The 18,610-nt window shown below is 42.8% G+C and overlaps 1 protein-coding gene across 9 annotated transcripts in view; it reads left to right on the plus strand.

The window, feature by feature from the left end:
• The window catches only part of Lars2 (leucyl-tRNA synthetase 2, mitochondrial), a 148,731-nt gene that overhangs the window by 53,111 nt on the left and 77,010 nt on the right, over positions 1-18,610 (plus strand). For all 9 annotated transcript variants that reach the window (XM_076577447.1, XM_042281928.2, XM_076577445.1 and 6 more), the window contains 3 exons: positions 1,436-1,564; positions 16,211-16,302; positions 18,322-18,382. In XM_076577447.1, coding sequence (XP_076433562.1) covers positions 1,436-1,564; positions 16,211-16,302; positions 18,322-18,382 — 282 coding nt within the window. The remainder of the gene's footprint in view (positions 1-1,435; positions 1,565-16,210; positions 16,303-18,321; positions 18,383-18,610) is intronic.

Raw genomic sequence — 18,610 nt, forward strand, 5'->3', positions numbered from 1 at the left:
AAGGTGTGTACCACTACTGCCTGGCCTCTATGGCTAACTGGTGGCTTAGCTCTTCTCTCTGATCTTCAGGCAAGTTTTATTTGTTAGATCTCACACACACACACACACACACACACACACACACACACACACACACACACATCACCATACCCCATGGCAGAATTTGAGGTTTAGTTAGGGGAGCCTCCGGTTACCTGGACAGGATTTGTAAAGTCTGCTATGGGGAACAGCTGTGTCTTTGCTAGAAGGTGCTTCCCCAAAGGCCAACAAGCATTCATTTAAGAGTTATTGCAGTCCTTTGGGTGGCAAGATGTGAATGTAGAGATGACACATAATCTTTGGAGCTATACATGAAGTACAGTGATACAGCACTCACCTAGTATGTATGAGGCCCTCAGTTCTGTCCTCAGCACTGCAGAATTTTCTACAAGCACCAGAAGTATCAGGTCTCCCATAAGTAATCAGCTCCATGACTAGACCCATTTTTTTGGGACCTTGTCCCAAAAGACATGCACAAACTCTTGACAACATTTGCCATCCCGCCAGTGGAAGACTGAGGGTGCCCAAAGGTGGTGAGTGAACTGTCATCATTCTAGTCAGATGTGTAGATTTCCTATGTTTTTCATGCTGCTGCTGCTGGAAGCTGGAGAATCATATGACCCTGATCTGTGTTCACGTATTTATCACTTCTGGGAAACAACCAGTGGTGTTCCTTTTGTGGTTGATTTCATCGTGGTTTTTCCACTTTAGCCTTTTCTGTGAAAAGAGAAACTCCAGTGCCCAGGAGAGACTTCACGACCCATCTAGTGCCTGGAGACCCTGTTGTCCACAGTGGATCTCAGGTGGATGCAGTCAGGGGAGCTGGGGAAGAGACTAGTTATGGAGATCTCTTTGTAATTCAACCTCTTCTACTTGAATAAAGTGGATCTCTGTGTTAGAGGCTCATTTGGAAAAACAGTCCTTCAAAACTTAGATAGAAACTCCTTTAGGAGAGTAGCTTTTAAAAGAGGGAGAAAAATTAAAAGACATTAAGGCTAATTAGCACTTACACATTGTTTTGAATTATTGTGGACATTCTTTAGCTTAAACCAGGACCTTTAGATTTTGGAGATGTTAACATTTTTGTCAATTTACATAATGAGAACAGGTTCCCCCCCCCCTTTGTTTTTTTGTTTCCTGTGTGCTGCCCTGGTTGTCTTGGAACTAACTCTGTAGACCAGGCTGGCTTCAAACTCAGAGATCTGCCTGCCTCTGACTCTCAAGTGCTGGGATTAAAGATGTATGTTACCACTGCCTAGCAGGTTTTTTTTCTTTAAAGAAGTTTTTAAAATGTTAAATTATTACCTTGAGTAAAGTGCCAAAATATTAATGTATGCAGAGCTTCCAGAAAATATGTAATAAACACTTTCTGTCATCCTTTGTCACTCTTTCCTAGAAATCAAAGCCCAAATTCTACGTGCTCTCCATGTTCCCATACCCTTCTGGCAAGCTGCACATGGGCCATGTACGAGTCTACACCCTCAGTGACACCATTGCACGGTTCCAGAAAATGAGAGGCATGCAGGTAAGGACAAGTGCCTGCCTTGCTCCAGATGGGAGTGTGGTAATATGTGTTTAGGAAAATGAAGAAAGCCAACTCTGAAGTGTGAACATGAACAGCTCAGTTTCCTTATGTGTAGAGAAGCTTGCAATGAAGCATCTGGGTGAACTGGGACAGCTACAAGGTGGATGTTATTTTGGGGGTGGACCTTGGGTAGGCTTGGGGAAGGCAGGAACAGATGTTGCTAATACTGCTCTTTTCTCAGGAGGAGCTCCACCATAAGCAGTCATTGTACAGGGCAGTGAAGCCAGTGATACAAAGATGGATAAGTGCTGCATTCTGGTCAACTTTTCACCTCTATAGCAAATACCTGAGATGCTTATCAAGAAAAAAAAAGAAGGCTTATTATGGCTCCTGGTCTTACATGCATGATTAGAGGGACCCAGTGCATTTTGGTTTCTGCTGAGGATACTGGATAGCCATGGTGAAGAGCACGTCAGAGCACTGCTGCTAATCCCATGGCTAGGAAGCAATAATGAAGGGTTGGGGTTCCCAGGATTTTCTTCAAGGGCATAATCCTCAGTTATCCAAAGACCTCTGTTAGACACACCTCTTTTGGTGAGTGCTACAGAGGAGCAAACCCAGAGCTTCACACATACCAGGCAAATGTTCTACCACTGAGCCATATCCTTAGCTCCTCTTCCTAATTTTCTTTATTTTATTCATTAAGTTGCTCAGATAGGCCTTGAACTTAGGATCCTTCTGCCTCAGCTTCTGGAGTAGCTGGGGGCTTTTGCCACCAGGCCCATCTAGTCCCTACCTCTTGATGATCCCACCATTGTTCAGTAGCACCACCCTGGGGACAAGACCTCTCGGTACATTTGTGATCCAAGCTATAAAGCTTTGTGTGGTAACATACTCCTGTAATCCCTGCACTTGAAAGGTTGAGGAGGAGAACCAGGAGTTCGAGACCAGCCTAGGCTACATTGTAATTCTGGACATCACAAGAGTTTTGTTTTTGTTTTTACCCCTTGTTATTGGATGTTTTTTATATTCTTTGATGAAAACTTTTATTTTATAGTAGGAAAAATAAAATTTTATAAGAAACAATACTGGGGGATTAATAACTGTGAGGAATGGGGAAGAATTCCCTAAAGAGGGAACATCTTATTACATTTATGTATTGGTAGGGGGCACATGCCTGCCTAAGCCCGTTTTCTTACACCACTTGGGTACTGGGGATCAAATTCAGCGTTGGTGGCAAGAATCTTTATTTTGCTGAGCCAAGCCACTGGCCCTAATAGGAACCACCTGCTAATGACCTTGAAAGACAAATAGGACTTAAAAGAAAAAAGAAGATATGCCCTTTCCTTGGCTGATGTGAGTTTGTCCCAGTATAGTTAGTTTTTCTTCTTCCTTTTTAAGATTTATTATTTTTTTTTGCAATTACATCTATGTGTATGTTGGTATAGGCATGTGAATGCAGGTGATTAAGGAGGTCGGATGCATCAGATCCTCCTGGATCTGGAGTTACAAATGTGGATGCTGAGAACTGAACTCAGGCCCTCTGCAAGATCAGTAAGTGCTCTCAACCACTGAACCCTCGATGGTTAGCTTTAGTTAACTTGACACAATCTAGAATCACTTGGGAGAAGAGTCTCAATGAGTGGCTCTCAGGTTAGGTTGTCCTGCGGGCACATCTCTGGGGGATTATCTTAATTATATTAGTTGAGGTGGAAGACCTGCCCACTGCTATTGGCATCACTCTCTAGGCAGGGGATCCTGGACTGTACAAGAGTAGGAAAAGAGAGATGAGCACAAAATATATTTTGTTTGATACAGGGTCTCACATAACCCAGACTGACTTCATACTTGCTAGGTAATCAATGATGATCTTGACTTTCTGATCCTCTGTCTTTACTTTCTGAATTCTAGGGTTAGAGGGATATGCCGCTATGCCTGGCACCAAACTGGGGCGTTTCAAGTGAGAGCCAATTGTTACATTTGCTAGTCCACCATTGGCCATTGCTTTTCTGAACCTATAAGGCCCTATGCAGGTGGCATCTGGTACTTCCTACGCCTTTAGGGAAGGTTAAGTCTATCTCTTGAGACAATTGGTTGGAAATTTTTTGTTGGCAGAAAGCAGCCCATAAAAATGAGGTCATGTTTTCATGTTTCTGTCACTTGAGGATTAATAGGTTTATATTGCTAAACTCAGAGGTTCCATTGGAATTTAAAGTTGCCACAGTTATTTGTCATCCTGGTTTAGGAAAGATATTTTTCTTAGACACTATTTTACAGTATTCCTTTAAAAGAGGCAGGACAGAGGGTAGAAAGATGCTCAGCAGTTCAGAATACTGACTGTTCTTGTAGGAAATCTGAATTCAGTTCTCAGAACTTGTATGGCTCACTGTAACTCCAGTTCTAGGGTATCTGTACTTCTGGCCTCCACTAGTTCCTGCACCGGGTGTACATATATTCACACATATACATATAAATAAAAATAAAGTTTAAAGAAAAGAAATAAAAAGCAAGATAGGATTAATTGGCTCTTTGTCTAAAGTACAATCTTTTTCTTTTTCTTTTCATTCCTAAGGATATAACCTTGCACGTGCTAAGAATGTGGGCTGTCACTGTGCTATACCTCTGGACATCCTTAAAGTATAATTCTGTAACTAACCTTCAACTGTATTTATCTTTTAAAAAATTAAGCCACATTAATTTGATCAGTGCATGCTGGCTGCAGGCATGTTCCTAAGCTGGAACATTTAAGCAAACACATGTTATTGGTGAGAGAATGTCAGGAAGCCTGCTAGTAAATAGGTAAGTGAAGGGATGTATGTGAGAGTCTAGTTGTCTTGGGTAGGATGAAATATTAGCAAAGATGCACATGAGGAATCAGGACTTTGCAGGTAGCTCATGGCCAAAGCAAGGGGGTGGGGGTGGGGCACTGTCTACTACCATAGCTGAAGTCCAAAGTCAGAGTGCACAACATTGGTCTGACCCTGTTCTGCTGCTTCCTAACTGGGGCACCTTGCATAGTCACTTAGCGCCTCTGACTCCCACTTCCCTAATTTGATCTAAAGGAAGAGATTTGGATCTAGCAGCAGTGGAGTAGTTCATAGGTGAGCACCTAGACCCTGGATTTGGTATCCAAGGAAAAGAGAAGGAGGGATGCAGAGAGGGAGGGAGGGAAGGAGGGGGAGAGAAGAGAGAGGGAGAAAGATACTGAGACTGATTTCTCCTCAGGTTTCTATGAGGTCAGATTAGGTAGTGTGGTATGCCACGTGTCTGGTGCATAATACATCCCTTAATAAGTGATAGCTGTAATTATGATTTATACTGATTGATTTGCTCTGAGCTACTCAGAAAAGTGACTCAGCTCCATTTAATCAAGGCGTCCCTACAGTCTTCTGCTGGGAGCAGGCTACAGGGCTGCTCTGGTGAAGCTGCTACTGTTCATTGTTGCCAGTGATTCCTTCTGTTTGTCCACTGGCTGAGTCTGCGCCTTGGATTTGAACCTATTACTTGTTATTAGAATAAATATCAGAGTATTAGTCGGGGTTCTTTAGAGGATCAGAAACAGAACTGATATAATATATATATATATATATATATATATATATATATATAATGTACACACACACACACACACACACACACACACACACACACACACACTCACTTTCACTGCACTGTGAGCTGGTCCTCTTGCCCATGCCTGGGTGAAAGGCACTGACATGTGGCTCAGGGTTGTTACAGCCCAGGGTGTGAGGACTTAGGCCCATCTTAGAAAACAGTGATTCCCTTGATTGGGAAGCTATTACTTAGGCCCAGATTTCAAGTCTTGACATTTTTCCTCCACCAGACACATTTTTTCCTGTGTCTGTGCCTGTGACCAGCTAACCTGTATGACTGTCTGATTGTAGTCCTCCAGAGGTAATCCAGAACCCTTAAACTATAACTTACATACTACCTTTAAATATGTTTAAGTCCAGAGTTATTTTGCATTTGTTTTCTTTCTCAACATGTTTTCCTTTGTTTTATTTTATATGTATGGGTGTTTTGAGTGCATGTATGTCTGTGCACTAGTGTGCTTGCCTGGTGTCCAGGGATACCAGAAGAGGATGACAGATCCTCTGGGACTGGACTTATGGGTGGTTATTAGCCACCATGTGGGTGTTAGTAACCAAACCTACTGGGTTCTCTGGAAGAGTGGCTAGTGCACTTAACCACTGAGACAACTTTCCAGCCCCTTTATAATGTTTTTTTCTGCCCTGCTGTCCCAAGCCTCCTGCATCCACAGTCCTTAATGATCCACAGTCCTTAATGATGTACATAGTTTTTCATAGGAATATCCTTGTTCTCATCTTTGTGTTTTTCACCCAGGTGTCTCCTTCTTAGAGTACTTCTCACTCTCCCCTATAAGTAAGTCCTTATTATTCTTCAAGATCTACTTAATCTTCCTTGCACTGTAACCTGCCTTCAATTTTGTAGCTCACATTTATCAGCACTTACGGGTAAAACCATAGACTACCCTGGCTAAGCTCATAGTTCTCTGATACTGTCTTCTGCCTAATACTGTTTTAACTGTTTGGGACAGAGAAGGTCCCTGACTCTCTGTTAGTAGCATTTCAACTGTTTAATGGTTACTTGGAACACACTTTTTTTTTTTTTTTTTTTTTTTAAATGCAGCTTACAAGATCCTTTGTTTCCAGCCAGACATGGTGGTGCATACCTATAATCACAGTGCTGGGGAGCTAGTGGCAAGAGGAATGCTAGTTTTGAGGTCAATGTAGGCAACGCAGTAAGACCTTGCCTCAAATTAAACAAACCAAACAGCATCAAATAAAAGCAGTGTGCTCCTACTGTGAGCTGATTTGATTCATGGCCTCTACAGAAGGTGACAATGCAGATAATCATAGTGTCCTTGACTTAGCGGTCTTTTTAAGATTATCACTGAGTGTGAAAACTAAACATTTGAAAACCAGATAGAGGCACTTTGCAAATAAGCTTGATGTCCTGAGTTTAATCCTCAGAACCCACATGAAGGTGGAAAGTGAGAATCAACTTAATAAGGTTGTCCTGTGACCTCCAAATGCACTCCATGGTGTGTGCCCTGTACCCTCACAGTAAAAACTTTAAGCACTTGAAAGCCGTCAAGGAAACAGTGGATCCCCGAGTTTGGGCCCAAATGTGAAGCTTTCACCACCATGGCAGCACTCAAGCTTGCATGTTCTGTAAGCTCTTCGGAATGGCAGTTTCTCTTGAGTTTGCTAGGGGTGGAGGTAGGACTGGGAGTGACCACATTTTGAAAAATCAGTCTAGGTAGCTGGGCCAGGTTTCAAACAGGATGGATGGGTGGCATCTCTGCTGAGCCAAATAGATATGGCTGTCTAGGTTTGAGACCAAGTCACACTGACATCAGAAGAGAGCTAAAGGTCTTTAGCAGCTGACCTTAGCCATAGAAATGTGTAGACTGAGTGAGTACTGTGCGAGTGAGTAAGTACTAGGTGGTTTGGGGGAGGTAAATCAGGGCAGTGATGATGCCTGCTTTACCCAGAGGTGATGAGCAAGAAAACCCTTCAAACATGTAGTGCATCTATGTGTGATGCACACCCCAGAAATTCCAGAACTTAAGAGGGAGAGGCAGGAGGGTCAAGAAAGTAAAGCCAGCCTGGACTGTGTGAGACTGTCTCAAAAGACAAACAAAACAGTGTAATGCAGTTTTGAGTGTAACCCAATTTCAGTGGCCACAATAAAGCATTCCTGAGACTTGCATGTTTACTCAAGGGCCATTTGAAGCCAGAATTAAATTCTTCTTTTTCTGCAGTCAGAGAAGGCTCTGCTGTAAATTGGTTGGTTGCTCCTTAAACTCAAAGGCTGCCTGATGATATACATAAAGCTTAGCTCCATATGGTGCTTTTGTTGTGTTTTCATATATTATATGCACAGATGGTTGGAAAATAAATTTTCTGCCTCCTACCTCAGCTGGTATCCCCAGCATTCTGGCCCAGGAGTAGGGTGATGGAAGTATCAGAGTACTCATTCTCCTTACAGTGGGCTTGGACTAATTAGTTTCAGGCAGAGAGCTCATAGCCTTGTCCAAGTGTAGGAAGAAGTTGGGGATCAGTGACTAACAGCTGTCTAATCACTGTGCAGTCACCCACAAAGGCTAGGTGCCAGGGACATTCTCAGCAAACAAGTGGTTGTGGATGTTTCCTCAGTTTTCAGCTAGTTGATGGATGTCTGTGATGTGCCCATAGTGCATGGTGTGGCATTTAGTTCCAGACTTTCAAATCTCTATGGCATCAGGAGGTAGGCAGTGGATTTCCAGGCTTATGCTCTCAGATGTGGTTTGAAGAAGCGAAGGCATGTCCACCTAGCACCTTGATTGGAAAGTGCCTGACTCGCCTGCCAGTCAGGTTCTTCTGCATTTCCACAGGAGGCATGCCCTTTGGGTATAGGTGTTTTTTCTTATTCTGAAGTAGTCACTTGATTTTTACATCTAATCTGTAATAATGGTTGTGTATTACACTGGCTAAATGAAATTAAACACTGCATTTTTCATTTCTTGGAAATATAGTGCTGAATCCACTCCAGAGAAGCCAAGACACTGAAAATAGCATTTCTTTGTGAAACAGTAACCATGGTGCCTGCATCGGAAGCTGAATTGGTTTCAAATATAAAGCTTTGTTTTATGGGTGAGGGAGAGAAGCTGGCCATTGCTACCAGCTGGCTGGCCCTGTTCTGGAGGCATGCTCCTGTCTCTGGGGGAAAGGCAGGGAATCAGATGCCTCAGTCTCCTTCCTGCCCACATTTAAACCCCTCTGCTCAGCTCACTCTTGCTTCCTGTGTTAGAAGGACAAATGACCTCTTGCTTATTCCCTACCCTCTTCTTAAAGTATTTTAAAATTGTACATAAAATTCCACTTTCCCTCTTTTGTAAAAGAAATACAAGATAGATAAGGCTGTAGCCTTGACTCCCTCAGCACCATGTCCCTTTTGCTGAGTAAGCTTGCCACTAGCCTACCTGCCCACCCTGAAATGTCTAGGTTCTCAGATCTGGAGGACAGGACTGTACACTAGATGTTAGCCAAGACCCAGCTCCCAGTCCTCACTCTCTTTCCAGCTCTGGTCTGACTTGCAGAGCTCTGACATTCATTTAACTATATTCTGGGTAGCAACTTCTGGTCTGCCATGATGCTAGCTGGTCTGACTCCTACTTGGGACCTCACACGGAGATGTTCCATCTGCCATCATATCCAGTTCTGACCCTCCTTTGAGAACTCACATCAGGGTAGCCCATCTTCCATGATAGTAGTCAGCTCTGATTCCTCTTTGAGACTTCACCTAGAGATGGGTTCCTACACTCCCATCCCTGATTGCTTTGTATTAAACTGTGTTTCTCAAGCTGCCTGCCTAGTCTTTTGTTGTGATTGACTTTGTGATCCAGTGAATTTAATTAGGTTTAATTACTAGTAGCTATTGCCACTGAAGAAAATCATTATCTCTGTCTCTGCCATCCACCCCCAGTAAACACTGACTGCTCTAGCGGGAGGGGGATCATGGGCCTTCCATCCTACTGTGGCTGGTTTTGAGGCATAGGCAAGCTAGGTGCAATCGGAGGGCAGGTAAATGGAGAAACCAGGGAATCTCCTCCCTGGCTCTTGCCTCAGGCACTGCCCAGCTCCTTGTGGCTCCATCTGGTAAGATGAGCACATTTACATGCCTGCTCTCACATCAGCCATGGGCACTGCCCACTGCTGCTTTAGTCTCTTAGGTTCTAGGTGGCCATGGTGTCTCTGTCAGCTTTGAGGTAGTGATGCTGTCCTGCCTTTCTGAATTTTGGGGTGGCTTTACTGTCTTTGTAGCTTCTCATCCAACTTACACACTTAGAGGATTTGTTCTAAGAACTAGATTGTGTGGTTTTTCAACTTTCTTGTTCTTCTTTCTCCTCCTCTTTTCTTCATTCCTCCCCCACCTCTCCCTACCCCGACAGGGTTTCTCTGTGTAGCTCTAGCTGTCCTGGAACTCATTCTGTAGACCAGGCTGGCCTCAAACTCAGAGATCTGCCTGCCTCTGCCTCCTGAGTGATGGGATTAAAGGCATGTGCCGCTGCTGCCTGGCTAGAGTGTACTGATTGCTAATTTAAGTAACTGGGACTTCTTGATTCAGCCTCTGAATAATTTTACATTTATTATCTTAAAATTATCACTTTTTATCTTCTGCCACCTTCCATGATGTCACATTCCCACTGTTCTGAAATTGACATGATGGATTTTTAAAGTATATCTTAAGTAGGTTTATAAAAATAGATCAAATATCTGGAAAAAATGAAGCTATAGGAAGCATTCACACCTAAGAAGAGGTTAGCTTAGGGAATAAAAAGAGGTCAGCTTAAATCAAGAATGCTCAGGGTCTGCCATGTATTACTTTATTTCAAGAAGGGGCCTTGTTATGTTGCCCAGGCTGGCTTCAAATTCTCAGTACTTCTTCAGCTTTTCAAATAGCTGGGATTATAGGTGTGTATCACCACAACTACCTGGGCCCTAGCATATCAATGCAGATGCCCATTTTTCTTTATGGTAGATTGGCATGTTGGTACATGTACGCTATAGGTGCAATAACTTACTTTAACTGTGGAAGTTCATTGATATAAAGGGAAATGTCATTTTAAAACTAACCAGAAGAGGAGTTGGAGAGATGACTCTGGTTAAGAGCCCTGGCTGCTCTTCCAGAGGACCAGGTTCAATTCCCAGCACCCACATGGCAGCTCAAAATTGTAACTCCAGTTCTAGAGGACCTGACACCCTCACACCAATGTACATAAAAAAATGGAAAAAAAATCTAACCAAAAGAGTGTAAAGTTCTTCTAGTGAATGGTTTGGACAATTTTTGCACAGAGAAGCCAAGGGTAAGAAACTATAGCTATCTTTTTTGTTTTGTGGTATTTGAGATTAAATCTAATGCTTTGTACATTCTAAGCATGCCTTCTACCACTCAAAGCCCAGAGATAATATCATGTGCTTGGAATGTGTTACACGATGGCTGAGTTTTATTTTGTTTTTGAAGCAGGGGCTTACTGTGTAGCCCAGGCTAACCCTGAATTCATGATCCTCCTACCTGAACTTCCTGATGCTGGAATTACAGGTGCATGCTATTGACTAGGATACAGTCTGCCGCCAGAGGGACAGAGACACTTGGGTCTATTGCAGTGATGCTTAGATCTTTACTTCCTATTTCTCCCACATTGGGAGTGAGACATCCTACAGCAAGGAAATGCGCTCTACATGTGGCCCCAGGGCTTATGAGCAGGGACCCTTCCTGGTTTAAAGAAATTTAACTTGCAGGGACATTTAGTCCAGTGACCTGGTGGATGGTGGAAGGAACGCTCCTGACTTTGAGTTATAGGAAAGACTTCCCAGAGTGGGTTAGACAGTTGAATTTGTTAATTTTTGTGAAGAATTTGAAATATTAAGATTTTCTGACTTTATGTTCATAGACAGCTTGGATAACATGTGATCTAAAAATATCTTCTCATGTTAATTCTATCTGAAAATGAAAATAGAAATGAATAAATTTGTTATATAAATGCAGACTCTGTGTGTGTGTGTGTGTGTGTGTGTGTGTGTGCGCACATGTGTATGAGATGTGTGATATATGACAGTCTCTTGCTGTATTGACTTTATCTAAAAATCCAGATAGCACCTAACAGAATGTTAATGGGCAGAAACATTGGACCAGTGCCATTGGTGGTTCTGACAAAGACTCCAAGTGATGACTAAGTTTCCTTTTCTGTAGAACAGTTACACAACAGCTACCCTGTTCTTCCAAGGAAGCAACCTGGGAGAATTCAGTGCAGCTCAAGCATAACTTAAGTGCAGGCCTGGCAGTGTGGAAGAATTCCTGAATAACCCAGAACCAGGGATTTTAGTTCCTGAAAAAGAGGGGGGAAAAAAAGCAAACACAGGAAGACGGTCTTCTATGGATACAGCAGTGTTCCAGAGCAGGCTATGTGCCAAGGATGCTTGTTTAATGAGGCTTCCTGGCTCCTGGGTACTGAAACTTAGGTTAGACCAACTTCAGCAAAAAGGGAGGTTTCGTTTTGATAGATGATAGTAAAACTCACAGGATCCAAGGAAATGTTGCAGGGGCTTAGGCACTCTGGGTACTGGGACCAGGTCCTTGAGGCTCATCTGGGTCTGGACCTGCTTCAGCTTCCATTCTGCTTTCTCAGATGTCACCACGAGGTTGTCCTACCACTGGGAATCCTTGTGAGGAGAGTCCCTACCATTGCAGTAGCTAGTCTGTCTTCAGAAAAGCCTGGGGAAGGGTCCAAACTCATGGGTCCTTCTCTATTATGGAAGAGTTTTGAAATTAGCCATCTATACCAGAGCTGTGTGAAGATTAAGAGGAAGCAGTTTCTGAGATGGGGGATGCTTTTAGGGAGGATGGAACACCCCATATTTCATGGAAGGAAAGAGACTTCATGTCCCAACTGTGTTGGGATATATCTAGTCAAGTTCCCAAAGCTGAACAGAATAGATTTACTCAGCAAATGTTAGAATTTTGGTTTTAGAGATTTGTATACATGCTGAGGCAAGAGCTAGCTCACAGTAGGCAGTAAGGGAAAAGGACCCATGCTGAAAACTATACATCTCCTATATATGCTACTGTGGGAGTGGGTGTTAAGGTAAAAAGAGAATATAAGGGTTAAAAAAAATGAAGCCAAGAGCACTAAAGATAGAGACAAAGATACTTGCATCTGTATATGAGATATCCAAGTGGACCATAAAAGACAAATAGGCTCCAGGAAACAAGACCAGTGATAACAGGCTAGCTGGCTAGCTTCCAAAAGACCTTTCCCTTTTGGGAGATACTTGCTAGGTACTGTTGCTTATTACATATTCTTGCTTTTAATGCAGCTAATTATAATAGTCTGAGATGTAGTAAGGATGGCTGATAACATGCCAGCACATTATCAGGAAAGAGATCCCAGACAGTACTGTAGACAAGGCAATAATCAAGAACACGGCAGTGAGAATGAAGAGAGCTCCATATAATTAACAGTACTTGGGACACCCTAAAGGTCAGGAGATAACAACAACAGCAGTGACTGTAGATAGTCAGGATGAAGACTAACAAAGCCAGGGCACTCAGTGCAATTAACATTAAGCAAGACACCTACAAATGGGAAGGAAGTAACCCTAGCCAAATAACTGACAGCTTGCATATAGTCATGGCCAGTAAGCCAGAGTCAGAGGTGGACAGAAGGGCCTTCAGCTAACCTTAACTAGGGGAGCAGTGCATGAACATCAGATGATTGTCTTATTGTTTGGACCAGGGGAACATGTTGAATGTATGTGGGCCTTCCTTTGGCTTCACCCATGAGAACCCCAAGAATTAATTACCTCGGTCTTTTGTCCAATATCTGCCATTGCCCTATAAAAACCTGGACAAAGGAAATGTTTCTTCTGTCTTGGAAACTCCACCCTCTCTCAAGAGTTTCTTCTCACTTTTTCTTTTTCTTTTTTTTTTTTTTTTTTTAAGATTTATTTATTATGTGTACTGTGCTCTGCCTGCATGTATGCCTGCAGGCCAGAAGAGGGCACCAGATCTCATTACAGATGGTTGTGAGCCACCATGTGGTTGCTGGGAACTGAACTCAGAACCTCTGGAAGAACAGCCAGTGCTCTTAACCTCTGAGCCATCTCTCCAGCCCTTCTATGATAATTCTTAATAAGGCCTGTTTCCATCTTGCATACTCCCATGAGAATCCGTGTCATTAATCTTCATTGGTGTGAGACAGCATTACTCAGCACCACTGTCCCAGGTTGATTTTCTTATAAACCTGAACATCCAGCATCTTAAGTCCTTAGGTCATGCATAACTTGACTGTGAAAGGTCCCATCACACTCAGAAACTCTGCATCAGTGCTTTTGTATTCTGTACAGATGCCTATGATATAATGTTAAATGAAAAAGGCAGGTCACAAAATACTTTGTGTAACAGGTTCTGTTCCCATAGAAACTACGTATTCCTGTATATGTTTGGATGAGTATTTTGTCTGCATGTATGTCTATATACCATGTGCATGCAGTGCCCACAGAGACCAGAAGAGGGCATCGGATGCCATGGGACTGGAGTTATAACAGTTTTGAACTGCTGTGTGGGTGTTGGGAATCAAATCTGGGTCCTTTGGAAGAGCAGCCAGTGCTCTTAACCATTGAGCCATCTTTCCAGCTCCAGCTGTATTATGTTTTTAATTTGCAAAACATCAGTGAAGAAAAAAAAAGAATAGGAATCTATTTCCAGTTGACTACAGAAGATTTGGGGACTTTTTGCTCTTGTGCACACAGATAAGCACTAGAGAAGCCAGAAAAGTTAAACCCACAGGCATCCTTCAAAGGAAGGAGATGCTTACCTGTCTTTCTGGAATGCTTGGAATGGATATAGTTTACAACCTGGTGATCCTTTGCTATCTGTTGAGCCAACCTCCACCCACATCCCCCAGAATTTATGCTTTACTTATCCTAGACCCTTTTACCTAAATCTTGAGCATTGCTTCTAGGCCATGAAACCCATCCTTATGAGTGATGTCATTTCTGCCTTATATCAGTCTAAATGACTTCAATGTTAACACCCACAGTCATTATGTTTACCTCAGTCATTCTCCTTAAATCCTAAATCTTGGGCTCCATTTCTAAGTCAACAGTACCCATCTTCTCTGTGAAAGAAACTTAAACACATCTTAAACTTTGCTATACTCAGGGGACTGAGTTAACTGTTATCAAAAAACTTTTTATTTCCCAAAATTGCTGTGCTTAAATATGGCTAAAATAAACCAACTGATGTTAGACTCTCAAAGTTTGGCTGAGCACCAGTTACCTAAGTTGGACTGATCGAGTTTCATTCTTCTCTTACCTGGATTATTTCCCTACTGCCTGCAAGGACTCTGTTGTGGAATATTTGTTTAACCAGCCAAAGATGTGTTAACATTTGTTCATGCTGCATTTGTTAACTATGTAAAGACGTGTTGCATTTGCGTAAATTAAATAAAATTAACCTGGGCCCAGAGAGGCGGGGTTAGCAACTGGTTGATAGGAAGTAAGAGAGGGGAGCTTAGCTTTTTTTTTTTTTTTTTTTTTCCAGTTGGGAGTACAGTACAGAAGGGAGTGCCTTCTGGGATGCCAGTAAAGAGAGAAAGTTAGCCAGTGCTCTCTCTCTCTCTCTCTCTCTCTCTCTCTCTCTCTCTCTCTCTCTCACTCACTCACTCACTCTCACTCTCAAGTTTTCGAGACAGGGTTTCTCTGTAGCTTTGGAGTCTGTCCTAGAACTTGCTCTGTAGATCAGGCTGGCCTGGAGCTCACAGAGATCTATCTGCCTGCCCCTGCCTCCCGAGTGCTGGGATTAAAGGTGTGCACCACCACCTCCCAGCTGCTACTCTCTCCTAAGCGCGAAGGTTTTCACCCTAGCCTTTGAGACTTTTATTAGAACGATAGAGATTTGGTTAGAACTACCTTTAGCATCAGCAACAGAGCCATTGCCTGGGGGAACAGAATTCCCTCAAGGCTAAAGTGCAGCCACTGTAGAGAAGGTAAAACAACAGACCTACCCTCCATCCCCAAGGAAATGACCTACTACCCAGTTCTTAGTCTTAAATGTGGCTGGTGGCTGCTGCATTGGAGAACACAGTTCCATAACTGGAAAATTCTAGCATGAGACAAACATTTTGAAAGCCTAGACATTTTATTTTTCCAAGACAAACAATCTGGGTTTTGGTGGTCTCGTTAGACATGGTCTCACTATGTAGACCAGGCTGGTCTGGAACTCATGGGGATCTGTCTGTCTCTGCTTGCAGAGTGCTGGGATTAAAGATGTACAAACCTATTGAGGCAGGATATCTTAAACCTAGGTCTCTAGCCCGCTTGTTCCTAGGGTTCCCTGTTTCCACCTTCAGAAGAAGCGGCAATTAGAGATGGACTGCCATGTCCACTGGCATTTATGTAGACCCTGGGGATCCAAACTCCCATTCTCTTGCTTTGTGGCAAGCACTTTAATCACTCTCATCTCCCCTGCCCTGTTCTGGTTTTTTAATGAGCCATGGTTTACTTTGGAGTGCCTCTTCCTGAGCCAGTGATCTGTTTTAGTTAGGGGGGCAGTGTTCTAGCCTTTCTCTTGGCCAACTATTTTTTCATACTGAATTTTGTAAGGCTTTATATGAAGCTTTCTGGATATCACTCTTAACCCTTTACTCCCACCTCACTGTCCAGTTATGAAGATGGTCTCAGGTTTTATGGGATGATTGGTAGAGGTTCTGCATCTGTACTTGGAACATATTCTTTATTCTTCAATGGACATGTTCTTTGAAGAGACTTGCTTTATCATTTTCTTTGAAAAAAAAATTTTTTTTTTAGACCAGAAACCTGAATCCCTGTTCACAAGGCTCTGTTAAAAAAGAAAAACAGTGATAGGCGAAGGAAGGAGGGATCATGACAAACGTCCCTCCTGGAACTCAGATACCGTGTGAAAAGGGCAGCCTGTTAGAGTCAGTGGAAAAGAGCAAGGTAGCAGAAGGAAAGGTGGTCTTCCTGGTAAGGCATGACTCCTTTTTATAAATCCATGGTCATGTTTTCTCTGTCATTTCCACTTTGTTCTTTATACCAGGTTATCAACCCCATGGGGTGGGATGCATTTGGATTGCCTGCCGAAAATGCTGCCATCGAGAGGAATTTGCACCCAGAAAGCTGGACTCAAAGGTAAATGTTTAATGCATACTCAAACACTTGTATATGGGAACCTTTTTAAAATATTTTTAAGTCTATGCATGAGAGAAACCAGGAAGCAAAAAAGAACAAACACAAAAACCACCACAACATTGGCAGATTGCCAAGAGGAAAATAAACAGGAAGGTGTGCACTGGTGTTTGTCTAATTAGTTAGTTAGTTAGGGGGCAAGGTGCATGTGTCACAGTGGCACATATGGAGGTTATGGGACAATTTATGGGAGTAAGTTCTCTTCTCCCATTTTGTGGGTTGTGGAGATCAAACTTGGGCTGTGAGGCTTGGAAGAAAACACCTTTACCCACTGAGCCATTGTGCAGCTCCTGATGTTTGCCTTTTAATACTCTGTATTCCTAAGAAATACCAAGGAAGGTTGGTGTTTGTTTATTCAGAGGTTGTTTGGATGCTTGTTATTTACCAAGCTATTCTTTCTTGGAGCACTTACCTTTATGAAGAAAGCAAAGTGGAGAGAATTGCATTTGTTCAGTTTCAACAGGCTTCTTGTCTTTTAGACCTGAGTTTGACTATATCATTCTCATTTTCTGTGAAAATTTAATTTTTGTTTTCATCATTTATGAGCAAGGAACAACTTAGTGTAGCTAAGTGAGGCTAGGTATGGCTTTTTCTTAACGCCCCATGGCTCAGACTTCCCAGCCTCTCCCTGCTGGTAAAGTACAGAACACCTTATACTAGAATCTTCTCACCCTTCAGATGCAGAAGGGCAGTTCAAGGGCCTGTCTTTGGAGCCTCCACTGACTCTTCTCTTCTCCTTTCCCCTCCTCTCCCTTTACCATCTGCCCCCCTTTCTTTAAGAAGAATATACATGAATGTATAGGTATGGGACCCCATACATGTGCTCAGCTGAACATGTCCACTGGGAATCCAAAGCAGGATGTCAAGTGTCTTCCTGTATCACTTTACTGTTCTGAAACAGGGTCTGTCATTGAGCTGGAAGCTTACTGTTTTAGCTAGTCTGGCTGGTCGGTAAGCTCTCAAGACCTGCCTGGCTCTATCTGCTCCAAGGCAAGGATTACAGCATGCAAGCCATGCTTGGCATTTTACATGGATTGTGGGGATTTGAATTCAGGTCCTTGTGCTTGTAAACCGAGCACTCTTATCTCCCCCCGCCCCCACTATCCCCCACAACACATACACACAAAGTCTCCCCAGCCCCTTCACCAGTCTTATTTCTACCCAAGGCTGCATGGCAGGAAACTCACTGTGTTCTCTTTCCATCATATAATTAATTCTAGATTAATGGAAGTGATATAAAAGGATAAAAGGATAAAATGACAACTCTAATAAAGTAGATCAAATGTGGCATAAGTTGATTCCCAGCAACAAGAACTAAATTGACTAGTGCACTTCTCTGTTATCCAATCTCGGGGCAGGTTTAGGTTCTGATTGACAGAACACTGTGTGGTTTCTTTTGAATTTCCCAAGTTTGTACATTAAGAGTGGTGTGTGTGTGTGTTTTGTGTGTGTAGGTGTAACATTCACACACACAGTTCTGGGGATTGAATCCAGACCTTACACATGCCAGGCAAGAGCTTCTTCCACTGAGCTCCAAGCCAGTCTGGACATAAAGGTTTTTATTTGTTCATTTGTTTATTTATTTATATTTTAGATCTCTTTAAAACTTGCTTGCTTGACTTAACTCTATATAGAACATAGACATATGGAGAGTCCAGGATCATACATTCTAGAGGTTGCTTGTCGGAGTGGCCAGGGGAAGGAGCTGCCTTCAGGGCCAAGACCAAGGTGACATCTAGTGATGAGCAGGTCCAGATCCTGTATGTCTGCTTGCATATTGCATATTGATATTTTACTGACTCTTACGGTTTGGCCTTTTGTTTTTCTGCCAGGGCAAAGCAACAGTTAAGGCTTCCTTGACTGAGCTAGACTTTTTAAGTTTTCTAAAACATCCTTAAAATGTAGTTCATCTATGGCCCTGACTTCCTCTCAAAGTCAAACTTGCTTCCCTTTGTTCCACAGCAATATTAAATACATGAAGAAACAGCTTGACCGCCTCGGCCTGTGCTTCAGCTGGGACAGGGTGAGTTGGCCTTTCTTCCTGGGGGCTCGGCTCTGTTCAGGGAAAGGCCTGATTGTGTGGGGCTCTTCCTCCTGTTCGTGTTGGGAGAAGGAGGGGAGTTGAGAGGTCACAGGAGGGAAGGCTTAGTACTCCACAAACACAACAGAACCTGAGTGGGTATTTTGCCTGTGAATAAGTAATTTTCTGTGGGATTAAGCTAAGAGAGTTAACTTATTTGACTTCATAATG

The sequence above is a fragment of the Peromyscus maniculatus genome, chromosome 7 (genome assembly GCF_049852395.1).
Source record: "Peromyscus maniculatus bairdii isolate BWxNUB_F1_BW_parent chromosome 7, HU_Pman_BW_mat_3.1, whole genome shotgun sequence".
NCBI classification, from domain to species: domain Eukaryota; kingdom Metazoa; phylum Chordata; class Mammalia; order Rodentia; family Cricetidae; genus Peromyscus; species Peromyscus maniculatus.